Source organism: Electrophorus electricus, chromosome 4 (assembly GCF_041902795.1).
Source record: "Electrophorus electricus isolate QZ-2024a chromosome 4, ASM4190279v1, whole genome shotgun sequence".
In the NCBI taxonomy this organism is placed as follows: Eukaryota; Metazoa; Chordata; class Actinopteri; order Gymnotiformes; family Gymnotidae; genus Electrophorus; species Electrophorus electricus.
Genome location: NC_137500.1, coordinates 2,770,974 through 2,796,388, shown reverse-complemented (window position 1 = coordinate 2,796,388; position 25,415 = coordinate 2,770,974). Strand labels below are relative to the sequence as shown.

Here is a 25,415-nt window from a genome sequence, read left to right as displayed (position 1 = left end):
ATAGCTGTTGCCCCGTAAACCACATTAAATGCAACCGCAACAAGTTTTTAAGTCTGCATTATTATCAAACATCAAACATGTCGATTATGATTTCAGAAAATACCAACTTTTGTATAAGCAGTGAAAGTTACTTACGTCCAATTGAGAGTTTTGTGCCGCCACCAAAAGGGTACCACAGTGATACGAAGTCGTTCAGTGGTCGTACAAAAACCTCCTGCACTAAAGAAGCCGCTCTCCCTCTTTGCGTTTTAGAAAGCCTTTTTCAAAACAATAATGAACTGCTACAATTTTTACTTTTTAAAATATGCAAGAAAATATCTAGGCATTAAAAATAAATTAACTAATTTTCTTGCAGCTCATATTTTTCCGGTTGCTCGTTTTTCGAATGTTAAAATTAATCTTAATTGGTATTATCGAAATAACTGTACATTAAAAAGTTTATGGAAAATTAATATAAAATAACCTTTTGATACAATTTTTTTGGACGTATCAATATAACTTTACAGAATCAATGATCAATGCTAAGAAAAGTAGGAGGACTAATGAAAGCATTCTATCTGAACATTGTAAATGTACTGTGAATTTCTGCTAAATAACCGAATAATGATCCAATAAAATGTTTGTATATTTAATGCCTTGTTTTTGTTTGGCAGCATCTTCAGTACAATCAAATATGAAACCAGACAAAGAATCAACAAAAACAGTCACAGAGAGTGACACTGTAAACAAACAAAAATTAAGATGCATTGAATAATGTGAGACTGCCCTCCACTGGTTCTTGACAAAACACTACAACGATCTGAACGTCCAGACTGCCTGAGTCATTGTATTAAGAACTTGATCAGGAAAAGTAGCATACATTGAAAATACTCAATTTTGCTCTAATATAAGTAAATGAAAATATAATTAAGAAGCTTAAAACTGAATTTAAGAAAATATGCAAAAACAGAGGCAATGCCCTGAGACTTCAGTGGGTTAAACATATTATCCAAGTATACAAGCTGATCCAGGATCAGTGTATCTGGTTGTAAATGCAGTCCCGTTACCCCACAGAAAACCAGTGAAGTCCCTGGGAAACAGGAGTTTTTACTGTCACGAAAGAGGGCACTTGATAGCTGCATGTCCAGCTTTGATGCATAAAAATATACGAAATGTAAATGTGGTCAATGTGTTTTTGTTTATTGTTTAATTGTTGTCATTTAATTAATCATTTAATCATTTCTGTCACTGACCCTACTTAGACTGGGTTGTAACATCTGTTTCAGCAACACGGAACTCCACGTGCTTCAGAACCCTGGACAGCTCCCACAATAGAGCTAATGAGACCCAGGTGAAGCTCATCACAGAGACACTCCTGAACTCACCCAATCCACTGATCTCCAATCAGCCCAGAGCCAGACGAAGAGCCAACTGTACTGAGGGAGGAACTGCAGTTGTCTCACACATTGCTCATCTTCTTCTCAGAGGCAAAGAGCCAGTGATCTCCAAATGTGCAGAGAACTGAATGAAGAGCCACATTTACAAAACACATCAGACTCTTACCCACACCTGGCCAAATATATAGAATTTTCCTGATATATTCTTCTGTGTTTACTGTTTGTCCTACAATGTATTGAACAGAAATAGCAAAGGTCACATTGCACACCAGAAACCAATAGAAAGAAACAATAAATACTGTTACGACCCCGTCTAGGCTGGGAGGGTTTTGAGTATTACTACAGTGGAAATGAGTAATGGAATGAATAACCAGACAAAGATGACAGCAAACATCTAGTGTATTTAAATGTTTTTGGTGTTTAAAGACAAGAAACTGGTGCAATCGCATCAGGAGTGACCAAGGCCAACACAACAAACAAAAGCACACTAGAAACAAAATGACGACCGACTAAGCTAACAAAAAGAAACTGACACTGACTACACTGTTAGAACAAAGATAAAGCCACACCCAAACACAATGGCAGCCCTCCCTGCCACCAGTGTGTAACTATGGACAGGACAAGACATACATACAAGATACAAGAAACTATATTATCCAGCAATCAACCAAAGGGGCAAAACCAACCGTAAATCAAGGGGAAAATCCAAAGTTATACACAAACACAAGCTCAAAAATGTAGCGACAAGTCAAAACCAACAACACCAAACTCTTCTCCCATGAGCCCTCAAGCCAAGCCCTTTGTCTCTTCCTCGTCCTTTTATTTTGATCCTCTGCTCACTGGAAAACCGGGTGTGGATCAGGATGGGTGTGGATCAGGATGGGTGTGGATCAGGATGGGGGACACCAGAGAGGAAGAGGCAAAACCTGGAACACAGAAGGCAGATATACAGGCGGACATAACAATACCTTATTACAAGAGCCTGCTGATCATGTAATTAAAACAGAGGTAAACTTACCTCCTTGCACTGTTTGGCTTATCATTCATGTTGGTCTCATTTTGTAATAAACTGTAGATGGATCTTCACAGTGACTCTGGGCCAACATTGTTACAGGGATGTAACCTGCTATGGGTAGAGAAGATCTCACCATGGAAGAGCAGGTGAGTAGCAGCCTGTGTAGAGTAGAGAGGCTTGCTGTCTACTATGCACAGTCTTATACAATGGAAAAAGTCATTTATCTTGGCAAAGTTGAATAAGGAGTGTTTGGTACATCGAACTGACATACTGTGAACCTCAAACACTGTTTACTCCTCTTTCAAATACAAATCGCATATAAGCAAAACAAGGTTGTAAAATGAGCCAATTCCAAAATCTTAGAATATTACACAACAGTCTTGACTCATTAATATTTATTCTCCTAAAATTTGCATACACCAGCCCACATTCTAGCCCAGGTGACATTACCATCGACCTGCACAGTTAAAGCTTCAGCAGTTCTGCAGGTGTTGTGAAGAACAAAACAATGACAACAGACCAACAATGAAAATGGCAGATTACATACAGAAATGTACCATTCCAGGCTGTGAAGATGATGCCACACCCTTCCCAAGGAACCACACTGTTAATGGGCTTTCTTTGTATTAATATTTACAAGATTCCAGACAACTTTAAGTCAAATTTGTTTGTTTACTCTGCAGATTTTACTCCAGAGAATTTTCCAAGCATTTATGTATTATATTTACATTTTTGGCATTTAAAAATATAAATGTGTGAGTGAATTACAAAAGTGTCAGTACAATATGCAGCAGCGTCACTCAGTGTCTGACACTGAAGAGAGAGGCAGTTCCAGTTTTATTGGCATCATGATCTCAAGCACAACCTGTGAGCAGCCGGCCCTGCTGTGTGATTCTTTTACACATTTTGTTGCTTTAAGTCAGATCATCTTAAATAGACAGTTTCATAGTGAGCTGACAACTTTAATTTACTTCATGTTGTTGTCGAGATCAAAAGCGAGTAGCTAATATTAGTAATGTTAAAATAGTAAAAAATAGAAGTTAAATAGTAATGTCCATCTATCTTATTTACACAGAGGTTCAATTTATTTTCCTGCCATTTAAAGCTGTCATTTGAATCCACAATAGAAGATGATTCCTTGTCATTTCCTGTCAGGTAAATTTTAATTCATATTTCATCAACAAGACAACTCAGAAGATAACTAATTTGGTTGTTAAAAATATCAACTCTGTAGCTAACTACAGCTAATCAGAGCAAAGCTCTTTAAAATATTCACGAGGCCATCAGTAAAGGGAAAACAGAATGTTTCATTCTTGGGCCACAGTGTGAGAGGGGGCACTTAGAGCTGTAATGTTCATACTGGGAGGGAGGGGAGAGGAAACTTTGCATGTGCAGCACCTGCTTCAGTGCTCTGGGAGTGTTTATAGTCCTGTGAGTTTAACACTTCATGACTGAGAGCTGCCTGCCCCAGCAACTTCACTCACAGCAACCATGACTTTGATCCCCATCTTCATCTGCACACTGGCCCTCTGGACTCAAGGTAAAAGATCATTTTATGCTTTGCTTTTGAGGTGAATAACCTAAAAAAACAGATGTCTTGTTTAATAAAATATTCTAAACCTTCTATTAACAGATATAAGCAACATAAGAAATGGAAAATAAAATATGATTTAAATTGGATTTGCTTTGTTTTGTTTTGTTTTTTCCCCCAGAATCCTTGTGTCAGGTGACTGTGACTCAGACTCCTGCAGTGAAATCTGCTCTTCCAGGAGACACAGTCACCATCAGCTGTAGAACAAACCCTGCAGTGTATAATAATAACTATTTACACTGGTACCTGCAGAAACCTGGAGAAGCTCCTAAACTCCTGATCTACGATGCTACTAACTTACAGTCAGGAACTCCAGCTCGTTTCAGTGGTAGTGGATCTGGATCTGACTTCACTCTGACCATCAGAGGAGTCCAGACTGAAGATGCAGGAGATTATTACTGTCAGAGTTTCCATTATATCAGTAGTACACGCCTATTCACACAGTGTTAGAGAGTCGTACAAAAACCTCCCTCACTCAGGCTGCACAGAGACTGCACTGCTGCAGCTGGGACCTACTGCAGGTGCTGAGGGGGAGGATATGATACAGCACAATGACACACTCTGTGCAGGAGAGATGCCCCATCACACTCACTCACTACTGAACAACACACATCTATAGAAAATCATTCTTCTAGGAACCACAACACACTCACTCAAGTCAACAAAAAAACTATAATGAATCACAAAGACACAATACAGACAACACTGTTGCACTTCTGTTAGAGGAGAGTTTTGTAGATATATATGTACTTCTACTCCTGCTGTCTATGAGTTAGAAATGGAAGGTTTGAACATTAGTATGATCCATCAAGAAGAAACCCACCATTAAACACAATGCTAATGTTGCTGTTGACACTGACAGTGATAACAGCTCAGACTGAGCTGCATCACCAGAAACCTGGAGAAGATCCTAAACTTCTCCTGTCTCTCTTTTCTTTGAGCAGATGATCTCTCTGTTTCTGCTGGAGCAGGGGGAGACAAAACACTGCAGTTATAACAATAACAACAACATATGGAATTTATCTAGTGCTTATCAAGACCCCACAGAGGCACATTTACACACACCCAGTGCATGGAGCATCAGAAACCAGTCACAGCACTGCAGTACTGAGTCCTTTGGTCTCTTGGGGCAGTTGTTCTTATAATAGAGCAGGTAGTTATTAGAGAAAAGAAATCTCTATTAGTAGCATGACTGCTAAATCATTGTCAGTAATCTTCAGGAGATTCTGTCCTGTTTAGAGGTGATGTAAGCACACACTAAAGCACTAATCACGATGTCTGTGCCTTCCTCTGATTATTCTCAGCCATTGTGCAACATTTCTACAAACACATACTTTTCATGTCCATTCTAAATCTTTGTTAACAAGTAAAAGTGAAAAATTTAAGATCTTTAGGGTGTAAAGTTAAATAACCTCACTATACTTGCTTAAATAAACTTACTACACAATAAGATGAAATAATGCCACCAACTGAAACAATGACTTTTTACTAAACTGTCTGAAAACTTAAAATAAAATTTAATTTTCAGTAAAATTATTTCTCACACACACAAACACACAATGCTCTCTAGCACATTTGCACACACACACACACACACACACACACACACACACACACACACACACACACACAAGCACACAGAGAGTCGGGGTGGATATCATGTGAGTGTGGTGTATGTATGTTAAACCTGTACAGGTAGGGAAGATTTCTTTTTTCATGAAACATTTGTAAATATTTAGTCTTTTTTGGATAGAACAACTTTCTGCCTTCATAAGTGACCCATGAGAGTATTGTATTGAAACAGCCCAATTTGTGCTACAAAGAGATATAAAGCATGATGGGATTATTTTCTGGCAGAAATAAACTAAAAATGATAATATTGTGATATACTGAAAGGGCCAAAGATGGTTTGTCCCCCAGCCCCTGATGTTCCAAAAATACACCGAATTACTCGTGTTACAGTTTCTACTGAATGAAACGTGTAAATATCTTATTTTTTGGTTCCATAATATCTGGCTTTCTACTTCCTTCTTTATTATGAGTAATGAAATGGCAGCTTTATGGCATTTCTGCTGTATAGAAATGTAGGACTTTAAAGGTATTTATTGTTATGAGTATTGTTGTGGGAAATGTTTTAATTAAGAGACTATAATGTTTATTCAAAAATTTTATTCCATTTTGATCAAATAACCGAGGAACATTTGAGTAATAAACACAGACTATCTAAAAGAACACTTCAGTACACATGTGGGAGTTTCATGCCTCAGCACACTGCTCTCTACTCAGTGTTTGTGTGACAGGAGACTGGGAGTCCTTGGTGGCCTCACAGGTCACTGTGTTCTTCAGCCACTCCTCCTTCTGGAGGGTCAGGATGCTGCTCCAGCTGTAGAGACCGTCCTTCTGCAGAAGCCCGGAGCTCTGGCTCACCCCTGAGCTCCAGCTGCTACCATCTACCTTCCAGCTCAGCTTCCAGTCTGAGGGGAAGCCCTTGTTGGCCAGACACACGAGTGTGACCTTCTCCTGCTGCAGCTGTACACTGGAGGGGGGCAGGACCGTGAGGGTGGGCGGGGCGTCACCTAGGAGACACAACACGGTCTACAGCTCAGACAGGCAGGAACCGTTAGCAGGAAAATCAGTTGTGTTTCACTTCCTCTTCAGTGAGGAACAGAAGTCAGAAACGTATTAGATCAACTTTTTTTTTTTTCAATATTATTTTCCCTGGACATTAGAACCCCAATATATTTAATTAATGAAACATTTAAATAAATATAATGTATAGTCATACATAGATTAAAATGGAAGTATATTTAACAGATGGTGGTTCATCAGTATGCGAGTATTACGGTTAAAGTGCTTTGCATCGACAACCTCCAGTCAGGGACAAACACTTATACTAATGAAAATTAATCCAGTAGGCAGAATAAAGGTTTGCTGGCGGATATTGCTGAAACATTTATGCTTTTACTAAAAATACGCTAATAATGTGGGCTGCAATAACACTGCAACGGTTAGGATAAATGCGCTAATAAAATCACCTTTAATGCGCTTTAATAAAGAGACCTTTATTACAAACAATACCTACTTAAAACTGTGATTTACTGGGAATAAAAAGTAAAGTTTTTCTTACGTCCAGTCTCCTCTCTTCACAGCGCCGTAGTTTAGCTTCAGAATTAGTGAACGATACAACCCCAAACATGCTTGTTTTTCTTTTCTTTTTGTGTAATGAAAGAAGTTATCAAAGATACTATATACATACAATATACAATTAGAAATAAAGATAAATAAAGATAGAAAAATAAAGACAGTAACTACATTAATTTTGAATAAAGAGTGCAAGTTACTTAAATCCAAATGAGAGTTTTGTGCCGCTAAAAGTGTGCGTGTGTGTATGAACCTGTTTCGCAGAACTGAATTCGGTGATCCCTTTAAACTATTTCAGACTTATATCGTTAATGTTTATGCGTTAGATACATGTAGACTTTGTAGAATCATAGCAACTGATTATAAGAATTGTGTTTTTAGATATATTTATGTACACTAAAAACAATGTTTAATGCAATATCCAAATCAAGATAATTTATCTAATGACATAAATAAATGTGTTCTAGATGTATAATTTAGGAATTTGATTATTTGTAACAACGTTTCGATCCTGCGGTATGCGAGTATTACAGTAAAAGTGAATTGCACCGATACAGCTGCAGTCAGGTACCGATATTTCTGACTTTTAAAATAAACCTTGTTGAGAGATATTCCTGATACATGTATGTTTTTGCTACTTAACGACACTTAAGAAACTCTCCATCGGTATAAATTAAAAGGTCTATAAGGACATATCAATGGTTATGATATAGGAAGATACTTAACAAAGTCACAATTAGTCTATAAAAGAGTACGGGTAGTTTACAAAACCACCGTGCGTTCTGATGCAACGTTACCTAATGTGGATTAATAGTGTCACCTAATGTGGATTAAAAGTTAAAGTCTACTTATGTCTAACTGACATATTTTGTTCCGCCACCGAAAGTCAACCACAGTGCTACAATCTCATTTCCAGGTATAAAAGGTTCCTGAAGACACTATTAGGAAGCTTTATGCCCAACCTTGTGTTTTCATTTGTGTGTTTGTTCTTTGCTGTTGTGAATGTTCTGTGCTCTGACCCTGTTAGTCTACTTCCACAGTGAGATTCGCTTTGGCCATCTGCTTGTTCTGTTGCCCTTGTATCTAGTGTATATAGTGTATACAGTGTCTATATTTTAGTCTGTATAGTCTGTATTCACTTGTGTCACTTCACACCAGGTGTAGGGTGGGGTGCTGTTTGTTCTGCAGTTTTGGGTTTGTCTCTGTTTTGTGTCTGGTGAGGGAGATAGGAAAGTGTGTAATTGTTTTGGTTTTCTCATTTTGTTTTGTTAGGTTTTGTAGCCCCACTTATGGTCAGTGTCACAAAGGTCCACCCTCCTCACGTCCCTGATGTCATGGTTTACCTGTCTTCCTGCACTCCCTTGTTCCAAGCCTTAGTTTCATTTTATCCACACCCGTCTTTTCCTCTATTCCACTCCTTGTTTTAGTTTCCACTCTTCCCATGTTCACCTGTATCTGTTTAGTGTCTGCTTGTCTTGCTTCTCTAAGCCCTGTGGATTTGTCTTCTGGTTGTTTGTTATGGTGGTAAGTTATGTCTCTCTGTCAGGTTTGCCTAATGCCTGTTTTACTGTTGTCGTCATTGCTTTTCTGTGTATTCCAACCATGTGTTATTACCCTCAGCAGCCCTTAGCCTGTTTGTTTTACCCTTCGTGTCATGTTTCCTACATTTAATAAACCACCTCCTGCAATTGCATTCTACCTCTGCCTGTTCTTGTCGGAAGCGTTAGTCAGTTTCTTTATTCTTGTTTGGTGATTTACCATTTTAAGTGTTGACCCATCTGAAGTCTTTCTGGTGTGATTTGTGCCTATTGTATTACACTATTATATAATTGATCATAATACAACAGTCACTGTTTCGTCCCTGATTTGTTCCATTTTGTTTACTCACATATCCATAATTCATACTCACTTTCACTTGCCAATTAACCCCAATTCATCATTTACTAATTTCTGTCACAGACCCTACCTGGACTGGGTCATAACAGAAATTAGGGGCTCATCCATTTTTGGTTGTGTGCATTTGTTGGGCATTTTTTTTCCCTGGGGAGTGTGAGATTGTTGCTAGCTGTTGGGTTAGGATGGTTCCTTTCAGAATAGTGGATTTCTCACTCTGCCCTACTTTGGAGGTATTTGATAGGTGTTGTAAAGACGGTCTTCATGCTACAGCAGATTTCTTTGACATAATGATACATTGGCCTCAAGGTAGACATGAAGGCCATTTTGTAGGAAGTCTTGGTATTGGAGAATATCCTCCCATAAAGAAACAAGGTCCCTGGGGTTCCGCCTCAACCTCTTGGGTTAATCCCAGAGGCCTACCAGCAGAACTTCAGGCAACTAGACAAACACCCCTCTAAACTTATGTAGAATTTGTATGGGAAATCTGTGTAATTTGATAAATGGTGTGCTGCCAGTCAGTCAGAGCTTTCATGAGCTAAAGGAACTCATGTTAGAAGAATGCAAAATCTACACTCCCACACAGGTAGTGGTGTGTTTAAATAAGTAGAAGTATCGACTCTCTCAGACAGCTTTTGCTGCCAATGAATTCATGTTAATACAAAAAACTGTCTTTGCTTCTCTGCCTGTGCCAAAAAGAGAAACCCATCCTTGCAAGACTGTCCCATTACCCCACAGAAAAAGTTAAGTCCCTGGGAAACAGGCATGTTTTTACTTTCACAAAAGAGGGCACTTGATAGCCGCTTGTTCAGCTTTGATGCATACAAAGACATGAAAGGTAAATGCGGTCGGTCAGTTTTGTCGGTCCATTTTTGTTTATTGTGTTACAATTCATCCTATTCATCATTTAATAATTTCTGTCACTGCCCCTACCTAGACTGGGTCATAACATCTCTTTCAGCAACATGGAACTCAATGTGTGTCAGAACCCTGGACAGCTCCCAGAACAGAGCTAATGAGACCCAGGTGAAGCTCATCAGAGAGACACTCCTGAACTCACCCAATCCACTGATCTCCAATCAGCCCAGAGCCAGATGAAGAGCCAACTGTGCTGAGGGAGGAAATGCTGTTGTCTCACACATTGCTCATCTTCTTCTCAGAGGCAGAGAGCCAGTGATCCCCAAAAGTCGAGAGAACTGAATGAACATGCAGATTTACAAAACACATCAGATTCTTACCCACACCTGGCCAAATATAAAGAATTTTCCTGATATATTCTTCTGTGTTTACTGTTTATCCTACAATGTATTGAACAGAAATAGCACAGGTCACATTGCACAACAGAAACCAACAGAAATAAACAATAAATACCTTATTACAACAGCCTGCTGATCATGTAATTAAAACAAAGGTAAGCTTCTCTCCTTGCACTGTCTGGCTTATCATTCATGTTGCGTTCATTTTGTAATAAACTGCGGTTGGATTCTCACAGTGACTCTGGGTCAGTGTTGTTATAGAGATGTAACCTGCTATGGGTAGAGAAGATCTCACCATGGAAGAGCAGGTGAGTAGCAGCCTGTGTAGAGTAGAGAGGCTCACTGTCTACTATGGACAGTCTTATAAAAAGAAAAAATGGCATTTTCCTTCACAAAGTTGAATAAGGAGAGTTTGATATACGGAACTGACATACTGTGAACCTCAAACACTATTTACTCCTCTTTCAAATACAAATACCACATAAGCCAAACAAGGCAGTAAAATGAGCCAATTCCAAAATCCTAGAATATTACACAACAGTCTTGACTCATTGATATTCATGCTCCTAAAAGTTGCATATGTCACATTCTAGCCGAGGTGACATTACCATCGACCTGCACAGTTAAAGCTTCAGCAGTTCTGCAGGTGTTGTGAAGAACAAAACAATGACAACAGACCAACTATGAAAATGGCAGATTACACACAGAAATGTACCATTCCAGGCTGTGAAGATGATGTCACACCCTTCCCAAGGAACCACACTGTTAATGGGCTTTGTTATTTTCATATTTAACAGGATTCCAGACAACTTTAATTCATATAAGCTAGTTTACTCTGCAGATTTGACTCCAAAGAATTTTTCAAACACTTACATTTTACATTTAAATTTTTGGCATTTAGCCGGAGCTCTTATCTAGAGTGATTTACAAAAGTATTTTGTCATCTTGTAATGTTCTGAGCACGTACAGAGATGGAGTCACTCACAGTAAGTCAGTTTCAGCTTTATTAGAGAACACATTTAGTTCACAAACAGAATCCAAAGTACATAAGCCAAGTTCATAGTTCAGAAAAGCAATCCACAATGTAAACCAAAACAAATAGGGATCAGGCAAAGAGAGTAATCCAAAACACAGGTGTAGATTCAACAAACCAGAAGCAACACACAAAACAACAAAGGTAACACGGTTTGACAAGACTTCACAAACACAAACACAAACAGCTTCACTCAGTGTTTGACACTTATCATTGAAATCACTATGTAATAGATACTTACATAACTGGACCGCCACCTCTTTGGGCCTGGGTCTTTTTTCTATTGGGTATAATGGAGGTCAAATTTGAACATATCCAGTAAGATCAAATTTGGAGAATTGTATAAATGCATTTAGGTGTTGCTTTAAAATAAACATTATACTGGAAGAGTTGAATATTTAACTGGTCCTCATACTGTTTCAGCCTAACTTGTGCTTTCTCTGCATGATTATTGTTTCATGTTTCTCATCTTGCTCTTGTTTGTTCACCCTATTTTATTTTCTTCATCATGTCTGTCATTTCTTGCCGATCTGCCCGTCTCCATGTTTCATCCCTGGAATGTTCTATCTGTCTTCCAATAAGGCCATACAGTTCACTGACCTGCTGCCAGGGTAATGAGTACAGTTAAGAATCAGTTACAGGAGTTTTACAATAAGCTGGTTGAGGCACATATTAATCATCCTTACGCTACTGACATCAGTAGAGCAGCTGTAGTGGTAAAATCATTATAACTATTAGAGAGAGCACACAGACTAATACTCTGTAGTACTGAAGTACTGTAGTGCATCTGGAAAATCTGGCTCTTGTCTGCTTTAAGGCAGAGTGTCACCAAATCAGACCTGTGTTCTCTATGTAAAGTAAATAAAGATTTACATCATTGTGTTATATATTCAGTATATTCTCAGTTTGTGCTGCGATTAGTAATCTAGAGACACTTGCTGAAGTTATGGAGATATGTGGGTTTGGACCAACCCAGCCTTGATATGGTATAGGTAAAAGAAACCATGGAAAAATAAACCAGGCAGACCAGATAGAAACTTCTGTTTTAAGCACAATAATTTTGTTCTCATCAAAATTTCCTACTAAACATGAAATGGCTTAATATGTAAACCTGTATTCCTGCTTGGTTTATTGTAGAACAAAAACATGAAAGGTTTTATTGCCAGCGTGCACTATATAAAGGCTTGTGTGACTCAGCAGTTACTGCCAGTAGAGGTCACTTTTGAAATCTGATCATTTAATCCGACTAAGCAAAGAGAGTTGCTTAATTGGGGGATGATCTCCTACATCCATATCATGAACGATCTGGGAGGTCTGAGTTGGTATATCAGAAAACAAACCATGATATCGGGTAATTAAAGACTTAACATCAGAACACTCTTTTGGCTCTAGATTTGATAAATAACCATCCAATTCCTGTAGTATAGTGGAGTTGGACAAATGCGCAGCCATCACTGGTGCAGAAGGAACTAACCCATCATCCTCATCCTTTATAGGTACCAACATAGCAACAGCAGAAGGAACAACATTAGGTTTTGAACGTGACAGTAGAATATACTGCTTTAATTTACTGATGTGGCAAGCATGAGTTTTATGTTTTTGGTCCAGAGTTTGTATCACATAATCCGTCTCACTGATTTTATCCATGATAACATATGGTGCTGAAAATCTTGTTTAGAATGACATGAGGCAACAAAACCAACACCTCATCACCTGGCTAAAACGAACAGACTGTAGCAATTTTATCGTATCTCCTCTTCATTTTTGATTGCACTGCAGCTAACTCCTTTTAAGAAGTAAACAAGCGGATTCTAACGATTCTTTAAAATGACTCACATAATTTAGCAATCCTAAATTCGGCTCATAGCTTCGTAGCCATCAATCCTTCAAAAGTTTCAGAGGTTCTCTAACCATATGTCCAAACACTAATTGAGCAGGACTGAAAGTAAGAGACCCCTGAACAGTCTGTCCAAGCGCAAATAAAACTAAAGGAATTCCAAAGCTGCTTGGGTCTCAGAGTGGTAAGTACTCGATACCCTATGCTTCATAGACAACTGTTGTAAAACTTGGGCAAATATTTTGGATAGAAAATTGGATCCTTGGTCGGTCTGAATGTACTGTGGTAAACCAAAAATAGAACAAAAGTTAAATTATGGACTTAACTTTTATGTTGCGCAATGGAATAGCCTCTGGAAACCTTGTAATGGCACACATTCCTGTCAGAAGCCGATGTCCCGTTTTTGTTTTGAGCAGTGGGCCTACGCAGTCTAAAAGAAGTGTATCAAAAGGAACACCCACCACAGGTATAGGCCGAAACAGGGCAGGCGGCATCTTTTGCTTTGGTTTGCCGGTTAGCTGACAGGTGTGACAAGACCGACAATAGTCCCTCACGTCAGACTAACACTGGCCAAAAGAAATGCTGTAAGATGCTGTAAGGACTAAGAAGGGCACAACATAAAAAGAAACACGGAGACACACTCTGTACGGGGTTTTCAGTCAGTGATGTTTGTTTTTTTAATTTTATATGGAAACAAAACCATATTCTCTCTCTCTCTCTCTTGCTCTCTCTCTCTCTCTCTCTCACTATATATATATATATATATATATATGTAAAACCGAATCTAAACAGGAGTGTTTCTTCAGGGTGGGCTTTACAACAAAGCAACAAACAAAAAATCTACTAAAGTGAATTCAATCACTAACCTCCATAAAACAAAAGAAAATAAAATACAAATCACTCTTACCTCAACTCCTTAATCACAAAAACAGAAATACAACAACAAAGCAAAAAGAACACAGCGTCCATCCCTACAACTCCAAACAATAAGAAAAGAACAACACTTAATGTTTCTGACAATCAAATATCTGTATATGACTGTATATGACAGATAGAAGGTTAATTATCCCTTTAACCAATCAGGTCATCCGTTGTTTTGACTGTGTTATTTCTACAGCTCACTGGTTATTAGTGCGCCCTCATGCGGGTAACCTGAAAAACAAATTTTAACACCACAGCAAGAGGAAACATCTCAGAAAATCACAAGGACGTAACAAGGAGTTACAGAAAAAAAGATATTAGCCTTGGAAGTTTTTGAATACTTCAGCATGAGATTGTGAGGTCATCCACATGTTAAACACTAAAGGTCTGACCATGTGGTGTGGAGGTGGGGGTCAAACACAACCTGTGTTAGTTCATGTCTATGATGAGATAAGATAAGAAAAGACTTTATTATCATTGTACTTGTACAACAAAACTTAGCTCACAGAGGGACCAGCAGCAATAACAATAATAAATAATATAAGAGATATAGAATGGAAATAGAAATATTAGCAGTGCTACATATGTATACATCAGACTTAGATAGTGCAAACAATGAAGTGTAAACAGGAAGTGTGAACCGTGAAGCGAGTGTAGGAATATGAACTGTGTTGTTACGGGGCATAAACATGTTCTCTTTACTAAGAATGAGGCCTTTTGTTTTTCTTATTTAGTTCATTTAATCAGGGTAATGATACACTCACCACCACAAGAGGAATGAATGTTAGGTGGTGTTGGTGTAGCTGCAGGGAGAGTGAGCCACCAACCTGGACAGCAGGGGGCGACATAGTCCACCTCAGCTGGCCTAGAGAGAGAGAGAGAGAGAGAGAGAGAGAGAGAGAGAGAGAGAGAGAGAGAGAGCGAGAGAGAGAGAGAGAGAGAGAGAGAGAGAGAGAGAGCAGTGGGGTGTAACTCAGATTTGCATTACCATGGCTGGGTGATTCTCTTTCTCCCAGAATAGAGCCACACTTTCACCAGATGTTCTGATCTGTTCAGATAAGCTCACTCAGGCACAAGAAACTGCCTGGTAACATTAATAAAGATCTTAATTTCTTATAAAAGAGCAGACAATGTCCAAAATGAAGCTTTATTTCAGTGGAAGTAACAGAAATGCCAGGACACAGAACAGAATACAGACAGAGCTGCTGCATTCTGCTCTCCTGCTGCACCTCTCAGACATCCACAGTCCAGCTTACCACTCACTGAGTTTAGTGCCTCATCCACGAGTCACCCATAGTGATACATTCTAATGAAGCTGTCATTCAAAAACCTCTTTGACTTTATAGCGACTACATACACACACACAACCCTAAGCTTCATATTTCAGAAATGGATCATTTTTAAATCTTTAATTACTTTTCACATCTTTACCCAAACTATTTACATTTTATGGCATTTAGCTGACACTTTTATTCAAAGCAACTTACAGTTATGACTGAACACAATTTGAGGGTTAAGGGTCTTGCTCCGGTGCCCAACAGTGGGGACTTGAACTAGTGACCTTTTGACGAGTAGTCAAGTACCTTAACCACTGAGCTACCATACAAAATACCACACAAGCACCATGACACTGTCCTAATATTTAATGAATATTAATAATCTAGTTTAGTTTGTATTGTCATGACAGCTAAGAGAGGAGGAATTTGGTATAATTTTTTATACAGTTGCTTAAGCTTCATTTTGAAAACAGGGCTCATTTTGTCAGATCACTACACACATTTCACATAGCAACATAAAAGTAGCAGAACACCTCAGTTCATTTGCAAAATAATTTATACAATAACATGACAATTTGATGATGTTGTGTAATCTGTCTAACGTGAGTGTGTGGACTGTGATCATGGTGTGTAGTCTGTCAAATGTGAGTGTGTGGACTGTGATGATGGTGTGTAGTCTGTCTAATGTGAGAGTCTAGACTGTGTTGCTGTAAGGACCCAGGTTGCCATGGTAATGGACTCCATTCTGTGTGATTGTAGCCACATTGTGATGTTACCACCACGCTGGACATTCAAAATAGCTCTGTGGCCAGTGATGTTTTTCACTCTTCTTACATTTGTCAGGTTAAGTCCAGACTACATTGTGTTGACCTGATAGAAACGTACTTGTAAAAAGGTTGCGTGCAGCAAACAATACTGAGGTGAACACATCACATGAATACATTACATACTTCCATATATTTATACTGCAGGTCTTTTACTTAAAGACAGATAAACTAGTAGAAGTGACATCGTGTTAGATTTCTGTGTCTAATGTAGACAAGTGTGTTTAGTAGAAGTGGTTTGTGTATGTGTAGTGATTTGGTTAAAGTCTGAGGCTGAGACGTTTGCTTATAGTTCTGCTTTGCTTTCTGAGTGTCAGGTTTCACTAACTGTAAGTTATTGTTAATCATAGTGTGTAAAGAAACATAAAAAACTAATACAGAGATGCCACAGAGAGTATTTGGTAGACATATATTAATACAGAGAAGCCACAGAGAGTATTGGGTAGACGTGCATTAATACAAGGAGGTAACTTTGCATTTACAGAACCTGCAGTGCTCTGGGAGTGTTTATAGTCCTGTGAGTTTAACACTTCATGACTGAGAGCTGCCTGCCCCAGCAACTTCACCCACAGCAACCATGACTTTGATCCCCATCTTCATCTGCACACTGGCCCTCTGGACTCAAGGTAAAAGATCATTTTATGCTTTGCTTTTGAGGTGAATAACCTAAAAAAACAGATGTCTTGTTTAATAAAATATTCTAAACCTTCTATTAACAGATATAAGCAACATAAGAAATGGAAAATAAAATATGATTTAAATTGGATTTACTTTGTTTTGTTTTGTTGTTTCCCCAGAATCCATGTGTCAGGTGACTGTGAATCAGACTCCTGCAGTGAAATCTGCTCTTCCAGGAGACACAGTCACCATCAGCTGTAGGACCAACCCTGCAGTGTATCAGGGCTGGAGTACCCAACCTTTACACTGGTACCTGCAGAAACCTGGAGAAGCTCCTAAACTCCTGATCTACGGGGCTACTAGCTTACAGTCAGGAACTCCAGCTCGTTTCAGTGGTAGTGGATCTGGATCTGACTTCACTCTGACCATCAGAGGAGTCCAGACTGAAGATGCAGGAGATTATTACTGTCAGAGTTACCATTATATCAGTAGTACAGAGCTGTTCACACAGTGTTAGAGAGTCGTACAAAAACCTCCCTCAGTCAGACTGCACAGAGACTGCACTGCTGCAGCTGGGACCTACTGCAGGTGTGGAGGGGGAGGATGTGATACAGCACAATGACACACTCTGTGCAGGAGAGATGCCCCATCACACTCACTCACTACTGCACAACACACATCTAAAGAAAATAATTCTTCTAGGAACCACAACACACTCACTAAAGTCAACAAAAAAATCTATAATGAATCACAAAGACACAATACAGACAACACTTTTGCACTTCTGTTGGAGGAGAGTTTTGGAGATCTATATGTCCTTCTACTCCTGCTGTCTATGTGTTAGAAATGGAAGGTGTGAACATTAGTATGATCCATCAAGAAGAAACCCACCATTAAACACAATGCTAATGTTGCTGTTGACACTGACAGTGATAACAGCTCAGACTGTGCTGCATCACCAGAAACCTGGAGAAGCTCCTAAACTTCTCCTGTATCTCTTTTCTTTGACCAGATGATCTCTCTGTTTCTGCTGGAGCAGGTGAAGACAAAACACTACAGTTATAACAATAATAACAACACATGGAATTTATCTAGTGCTTATCAAGACCCCACAAAGGCACATTTACACACACCCAGTGCATGGAGCATCAGAAACCAGTCACAACACTGCAGTACTGAGACCTTTGGTCTCTTGGGACAGTTGTTCTTATAATAGAGCAGGTAGTTATTAGTGGAGAGAAATCTCTACTAGTAGAATGACTGCTAAATCAGTGTCAGTAATCTTCAGGAGATTCTGTCCTGTTTAGAGGTGATGTAAGCACACACTAAAGCACTAATCACCATGTCTGTGCCTTCCTCTGATTATTCTCAGCCATTGTGCAACATTTCTACCAACACATACTTTTCATGTCCATTCTAAATCTTTATTAAAAGTAAAAGTGAAAAATTTAAGATCTTTAGGGTAAAGTTAAATAACCTCACTATACTTGCTTCAATAAACTTACTACACAACAAGATGAAATAATGCCACCAACTGAAACAATGACTTTTTAATAAACTGTCTGAAAACTTAAAATTAAATTTACCTTTCAGTAAAATTCTCACACACATAAACATGCAATGCTCTCTAGCACACACACACACACACACACACACACACACACACACACACACACACACACACACACACACACACACACACACACAGAGTCGGGGTGGATATCAGGTGAGTGGGGTGTATGTATGTTAAACCTGTACAGGTAGGGAAGATTTCTTTTTCATGAAACATTTGTAAATATTTAGTCTTTTTTGGATAGAACAACTTTCTGCCTTCATAAGTGACCCATGACAGTAGTGTATTGAAACAGCCCATCTTGTGCTACAAAGTGATATAAAGCATGATGGGATTATTTTCTGGCAGAAATAAACTAAAAATGATAATGTGATATACTGAAAGGCCCAAAGATGGTTTGTCCCCTGATGTTCCAAAAATACACTGACTTACTCATGTTACAGTTTCTACTGAATGAAACGTGGAAATATCTTATTTTTTGGTTCCATAATATCTGGCTTCCTGCTTCCTTCTTTATTATGAGTAATGAAACGGCAGCTTTATCAAAGTTTAATCCTGTACCTCATCACACATTAGCATTTCTGCTGTATAGAAATGTAGGACTTTATTGTTATGAGTAATGTTGTGGGAAATGTTTTAAATAAGAGACTATAAAATTTATTCAAAATTGTTTATTTCATTTTGACCAATAAACAGAGGAACATTTGAGTAATAAACACAGACTATCTAAAAGGCAGCACATTAATGAATGAGAGGAGAACATGTCAGTATACAATTAGTCTATAAAAGAGTACGGGTGGTTTACAGAACCACCGGGCATATTGACGTGCTCAGATAACGTGGATTAATTGTGAAGAAAACCTAAAGTCTACTCACGTCCAACTGATAGTTTTGTTCCGCCGCTGAAAGTCCACCACAGAGCTACAATCTCATTTCCTGTCCATACAAAAACCTCCTGATCTAAACACGCCGCTCTCGCCACTATTTACCATGTAATATGCAGCTTCAACATTAATGCTTTAGAAAACTCATAAGACTTACCCAAACGCTTTTCAGATTTTTAAAGTAATTAAACAAAATACAAACATACATTATATTATTAGATAAATTACCCCGTAATAGCTGTTGCACCGTAAACCACAAGAAATGCAACCGCAACATGTTTTAAGTCTCCATCATTATCAAACATCAAACATATCGATTATTATTTCAGAAAATACCAACATTTGGATAAGCAGTGAAAGTTACTTACGTCCAACTGAGAGTTTTGTGCCGCCACCAAAAGTCCTCCACAGTGATACAAACTCGCTCAGTGGTTGTACAAAAACCTCCTGCTGCTCATTTTGTTTTCGTTAGGTTATGTAGTTCCACTTTGGTCAGTCAGTTTCTTTATTTTTGTTTGCTGATTTACCATTTTCAGTGTCGACCCACCTGAAGTCTGTCTGGTGTTATTTGTGCCTATTGTATTACACTCTTATATCATGTATCAATATACAACAGTCACTGATTCATCTCTGATTTGCTCCATTTAGTTTACTCACATATCCATCATTCACATTCAGTTGCATTTGCCATTTAAGTCCAGCTAATCATTTACTCATTTCTGTCACAGACCCTACCTGGACTGGGTCATAACAGAAATTAAGATCTTGTCCATTTTTTCTTTGTGTGCTTTGTCTGGCATTTTTTCACTTTGTCCGAGGGGTGTGAGTTTATTGTTGGCTGTTGTGTTAGGATGGATGCTTTCACAATAGTGGACTTCTCACTCTGCACTAATTTGGAGGTGTTTGATAGGTGTTGTAACACTTCACACTACAGAGGATTTCTTTGATGTGGCGATACCTTGAGGTGGCGGTGAAGGCTGTTTTTTAGGAAGTCTCGGTAGTGGAGGGTATCCTGCCATAAAGAAATGAGGTCCCTGGGTTCCAGCTCAACCAGTGACATCTCCACCTTCAGCAGAGGCTAGTGGTGGGGATGAACCACAGTCAGAGTTGGGCGTAGAATCAGAGGAGTCTCCATCCAAACTGGAAGACCTTCACTTACTGATATGGCTGCGTGAGTTAGAGCTGCAAATGAAGAGGCAGGAGTATAACACAGTTGTTGCAGTCTTTGCTTCTCTGCCTGTGCCTCTGCCTATTGTAGAACAAAAACATAAAAGTCTTTATCGCCAGCGTTTGAGTGACGTCATTGTTCGATGACATCACAAGCGCTGCGCTCTACATAAAGGCTTGTGTCACTCAGCAGTTACCGCCAATAGAGGCCACTTTTGAAATCTGATCATTTAATCCGACTAAATTCACTTCTAACAGCGGATAGGAATTTATTTCATGTCCTATTGTGTGAAACAACTGTTGATTTGTAAAAGTATGGAACTATACGAGCTAAATGCTACCCACCACAATACACCACTGCAAAAATAACAAAAGCACCGTTACTCACTCAAATCGATTATTTTGAGGAGTAGATTTTTAAGAATGAAATACATTTGAAAACCATGGATTGTTTGAATTTAAAAGTATTTTTCCAATAATGTCCTTGTTTACATCAACACTAATACATATACAAATGAGGGATGCTTAAAACTCCGTATACACTGCCTGGACAAAAAAAAGGTCACCACCTGTATTTAACTAAGCAAATAGGTAAGAGCCTCCCATTGGCTAGTTACTGTGTGGGTGATTATGGTTCAGCTGGCAACAAGTTATTTAACCCTAACTGATGCAGTGAGTAGCTTCTCACTTGTTAAACAACCATGTCAAAAGACACATCCTGTGGTCGTGGAAAAATTGTTAATCTGTTTTAGAAGGGTCTCACATTTAAAACTGTTCTCTCGACTATTGGGAGTATCTTAACAGCATAAATGTTCAGGATGCTGCACATATCTGGTAGGCTGGGCCTATAGAATGGACATTTATTGGGTACATTGCACATTATTAAATGGGTTTTACTGAGAATACGGACAACTCGTATCTGAATTACAGGCTTGATGCAAGAATGTCTGAACATGAATGAGAAATATAAAGATCAGTTGTTGTATAAAGAAACTTGTTAATGTGTTATTTAATAATACTTTTTTTAACAATAACTGGTCCAACATATTACAACTGAATTAATTTTATGTGAAGAATATATATCCATCCAGTCTATCCTACCTGTGGAACAATTATATATATATATATATATATATATATATATATATATATATATATATATATATATATATATATATATATATATATATATAGAGAGAGAGAGAGAGAGAGAGAGAGAGAGAGAGAGAGAGAGAGAGAGATAGATAGATAGATAGATAGATAGATAGATAGATAGATAGATGTGATCTGGGAGCACCAGACCCTGTGGGAGAAACTGCTCAGAAGACCCAGTAGGGGTCTGAGCCGTCTGAACGTTGGGAGAAGTCATAAATATGAGCAGTGAGTATGATCATTATCTGACCTTCAGTTCTATATTATTCATTATGATATGGTACACGAGAATGGGGTTTAAGCATATATGTGCTAAACATGGGTAACATGTTTCCTGGGAATGGATGACTTTGATGAAGTATACGCCAATGTTACGACCCCGTCTAGGCTGTGAGGCCGTATCAAGCTAAAAGAAGTGCAAATGGCTAATGTAATAGAATTTGTGAAAAAAAGGAACAGCAACAAAACAAACAGAAACACAAATGGAAGCTTTTTTTAGTGTATTGTATAGAGGTTATCATTTACAAATAATCTTATTGGTGCAATTCCCTCAGGAGTGACCCAGGCCAAAATAATTACCAAAACCGACACTAATGAAATAAAACTACACACTAACTAACGCTAATAATAGGAGAAACATACAAAATACTTTCCTAACTCTCTGATACATAAACAGAGAGAAAACCCACACCCAACAAAAATGGCAGTCACTCCCTACCACCAGTATCCATCACCAAAGTACCAAACAAACAATATTTACACTCTTTACACAATCTACATATATGTATATATACACAGCTACCGAAGCAGGAGGGGCGAAGCCAAAGATGAAGTCCAAAAATGGAGAAAAACAAGGTCATACACAAAACATACAAATTTTTAATCACAGCCAAACAAACTCCTAGCTAACACACAGTCTCCTTTCTCTGTCTCTGCCTTTCTTGTGGGAGGGACTTTTAAATAGCTGATACAGTTGGCTGGAAAACCGCAAGGAATGGTGCGGAGTCTCAAACAGGGTGGAAATCCTGGCAGTGTACCTGGAACACATTTATACACACATCCATCTTTCCCTAACAGCCAAATACAATGACCAGAGTTTGGGATTTTGTGCACAACCATTGTGATCAGTCACAAAATCTGCTATCTCGCTGTGCCTAACAGTTGTTATTGCACGTGGGATAGAAGCAGGTCTCAGTGAAGAAGAAAAGCTGAAGAAGGAAACTGAAGGTGTTTCATACAGTTCAGCTGCCATGTCTGAGAATGCTAGCACTGTAATTGGACCAAGCCCAAAACAAAAGTGTTCCTTCTCTGCTCCCCTGAGTATTTACAGAGCCATGCAGAAGAAAGTTTTGGGGTTGCTCCATGGGATACAGGAATCATTTTCAAGAGAGGCACAGGCTTCCTCACCTGTTAAACTCATTGAATCTGTGAGTGTGCTCTACTGTCTGCAGTACTTCCAACCATCAGAGAGGATGGTACTGTTTGTGAGAGGCCAATTTCAGCGTCAGATATATTTGTAGAGGAGTCTGTTAAACCCTTGCTGAGCCACAGTGCAGCCAAATTTGTAGCTAGTCAGTTGGTTTCACCTACTTTCTTTGGCCGAGACACTGCAGCCTCCTCTGAACATCTTCAGGACTGTAAGTCTATCAGTCAAAATGATTCCGGTAGTAAGTTTGCCAATGATGGAGATTTATTCAAAAAGTCCAGTGAGAGGGGCATGATGCCATAAGAAGAAAAAAAAAAAATCCAAAAAACCATAGAGATAAAAAAATAAATTCAGTCATCAAGGCCAACAAAGAATTATACCCAAATAAGGCAACTTAACATACATCCAATTATGGCACTCAATCAACGCGTCTCTCCCTTGCATTCCAACGCCACTCCTTATATTTAATCTTTGCCCCTTAGAACGAACAATTCTAGATACTTCATAATCTAGAATTCATAATATCTCTCCCCTATGGTTCAAAACATTTAAATTTAAAACATTTTCCCATTATCCAAATATTCTCTTAGGAAAATAAAATATACCCATATCCAAACAGAGCCAGTAGTCACAAGTTTATCGTCCTCCTTTCTATTTAGAAAATTACCTGCTCCAATAACGTGAACCAAAACTACAACTCCCCCTCAATTCGGGGCACTACGCTTGACTTGTCCCCTTACAACCGCTGAACAAAACAAGTACATGCTTTGAAGCCAAACTCCTGTTACCTTATTATAGTAAATATATCTACATCTACACATATGCATTAACTCTAGTAGTTATCTACACATATACATTAACTCTAGTAGTTATCTACACATATGCATTAACTCGAGTAGAAATCTACACATATACATTAACTCTAGTAGTTATCTACACATATGCATTAACTCTAGTAGTTACCTACACATATGCATTAACTCTAGTAGTTACCTACACATATGCATTAACTCTAGTAGTTATCTACACATATACATTAACTCTAGTAGTTATCTACACATATACATTAACTCTAGTAGTTATCTACACATATGCATTAACTCTAGTAGTTACCTACACATATGCATTAACTCTACTAATTACCTACACATATGCATTAACTCTAGTAGTTACCTACACAGTCAGTTGGCCACCCTGAACAATGTAAGACAATTACAATTATTACTTTACAGAACTTCAGCAAGTTTGTTCCCTCTATTAACAGTGTAATTACTATAAAAGTCTTTCAACCCCTTGTACTGTCCATGTTATCCCTCTAATATTCGGCCCTGCTGTTTGTCCACATGGAACAGACCGGAGTGCCGTTACATCTGCATAAAAATCATGGTCTCATTGAAAGATGCAGACTTTTCCCTTTACCACTGCTTGTAGAAAGTGCCTTCGAAAGGCTGGCAGTAGGTTTGGGAGACGAGTTTGCGTCCATCTTCAACCAGAAATGGTCCAGCTAGCTCATCTTTAATAATACCAGCCCATAGCAGTACCTCACCTCCACAATGCTGGGGTCTGAGTCGAAGTCGAGCTCTGTGCCCAATACTAATCCAGCCATGGGTCCATCCAACTGATCTGTCAAGAGTCACTCCCATCTTATCAGTCCATAAAACCTTTGAAAAATCTGTCTTCAGATATTTCTTGGCCCAGTCTTGACATCTCACCTTATGTGTCTTGTTTAGTGGTGGTAGGGTTTCAACCTTCCTTAACTTAAACATGAAGTTTACAACAAAGCACCTGAAGTTGAATCACAGGGTAAAAGTGTCACATTTGTTTAAAATAGTAAACATTCCTGCTTGTTCCATTACCATGTCTGATATAAATCCCTCTGATAATCTGTGGCATGTGGTAAAACACTCGCTGAGGTCTGGTCACAGAACATCAGAGGAATAAAGCACAATTCCCCAAGTCAGTGTGCAACATGTTTTTAAATGCCATTGAGGGGATGGTATTTCACTAAACTAGACCTACACAGTGCTTACAACCTCAAAGGATTAGGGAGGGAGACGAATGGAATACAGCCTTCAGTACATCCTCAGGTCACTATAAGTATTTAGCTCTGCCATATGGTTTAGCCACAGCTCCCTCAATATTTCAAGTGTACATAAATGAGGTCCTAAGGGAGTTTCAGGGTAGAGCCGTCATTGCTTATATCGATTACATCCTGATCTATTCCTCCTACTTCGACCAACATGTTCCGTGATGTCTGTGCTGTTCTTGGTACCCTTTTATGGCACCACATCTACTGCAAGTTGGAGAAATATGAATTCCACTGCAGAGAGGTAAGTTTTCTGGGATACATTATACGAGAGGGTAGTGTACACATGCAACCATGCAAGGTAGAAGCAGTAACAAGCTGGCTGAGACCCCAGACTCAATGGGA

At 38.7% G+C, this 25,415-nt stretch overlaps 1 protein-coding gene and 1 gene segment (V, D, J or C); both read right to left on the bottom strand.

Annotated features, from left to right (window-relative positions):
- The window catches only part of LOC145657398 (Ig kappa chain V-III region MOPC 63-like), a 274,055-nt gene that overhangs the window by 2,563 nt on the left and 246,077 nt on the right, over positions 1–25,415 (bottom strand).
- On the bottom strand, positions 6,239–24,590 carry LOC145657600 (immunoglobulin kappa light chain-like). The gene is made up of 6 exons (XM_081713822.1): positions 24,531–24,590; positions 20,399–20,488; positions 20,198–20,317; positions 19,468–19,477; positions 19,232–19,291; positions 6,239–6,558 (listed from the first exon to the last, which is right to left on the bottom strand). The coding sequence occupies exons 1-6, from the start codon at positions 24,588–24,590 to the stop codon at positions 6,239–6,241; spliced, it is 660 nt and encodes a 219-aa protein (XP_081569948.1).

What these genes read in the sequence shown, in the direction of transcription:
- LOC145657600 (XM_081713822.1), bottom strand. Translation starts at nt 24,590, where the DNA reads ATGGCTGGATTAGTATTGGGCACAGAGCTCGACTTCGACTCAGACCCC. An exon ending in CAGACCCCAGCATTGTGGAG is followed by an intron (nt 20,489 to 24,530) that starts GTGAGGTACTGC and finishes GTTCTACAATAG; the next exon opens with GCAGAGGCACAGGCAGAGAA. An exon ending in TAACTCACGCAGCCATATCA is followed by an intron (nt 20,318 to 20,398) that starts GTAAGTGAAGGT and finishes CCCCACCACTAG; the next exon opens with CCTCTGCTGAAGGTGGAGAT.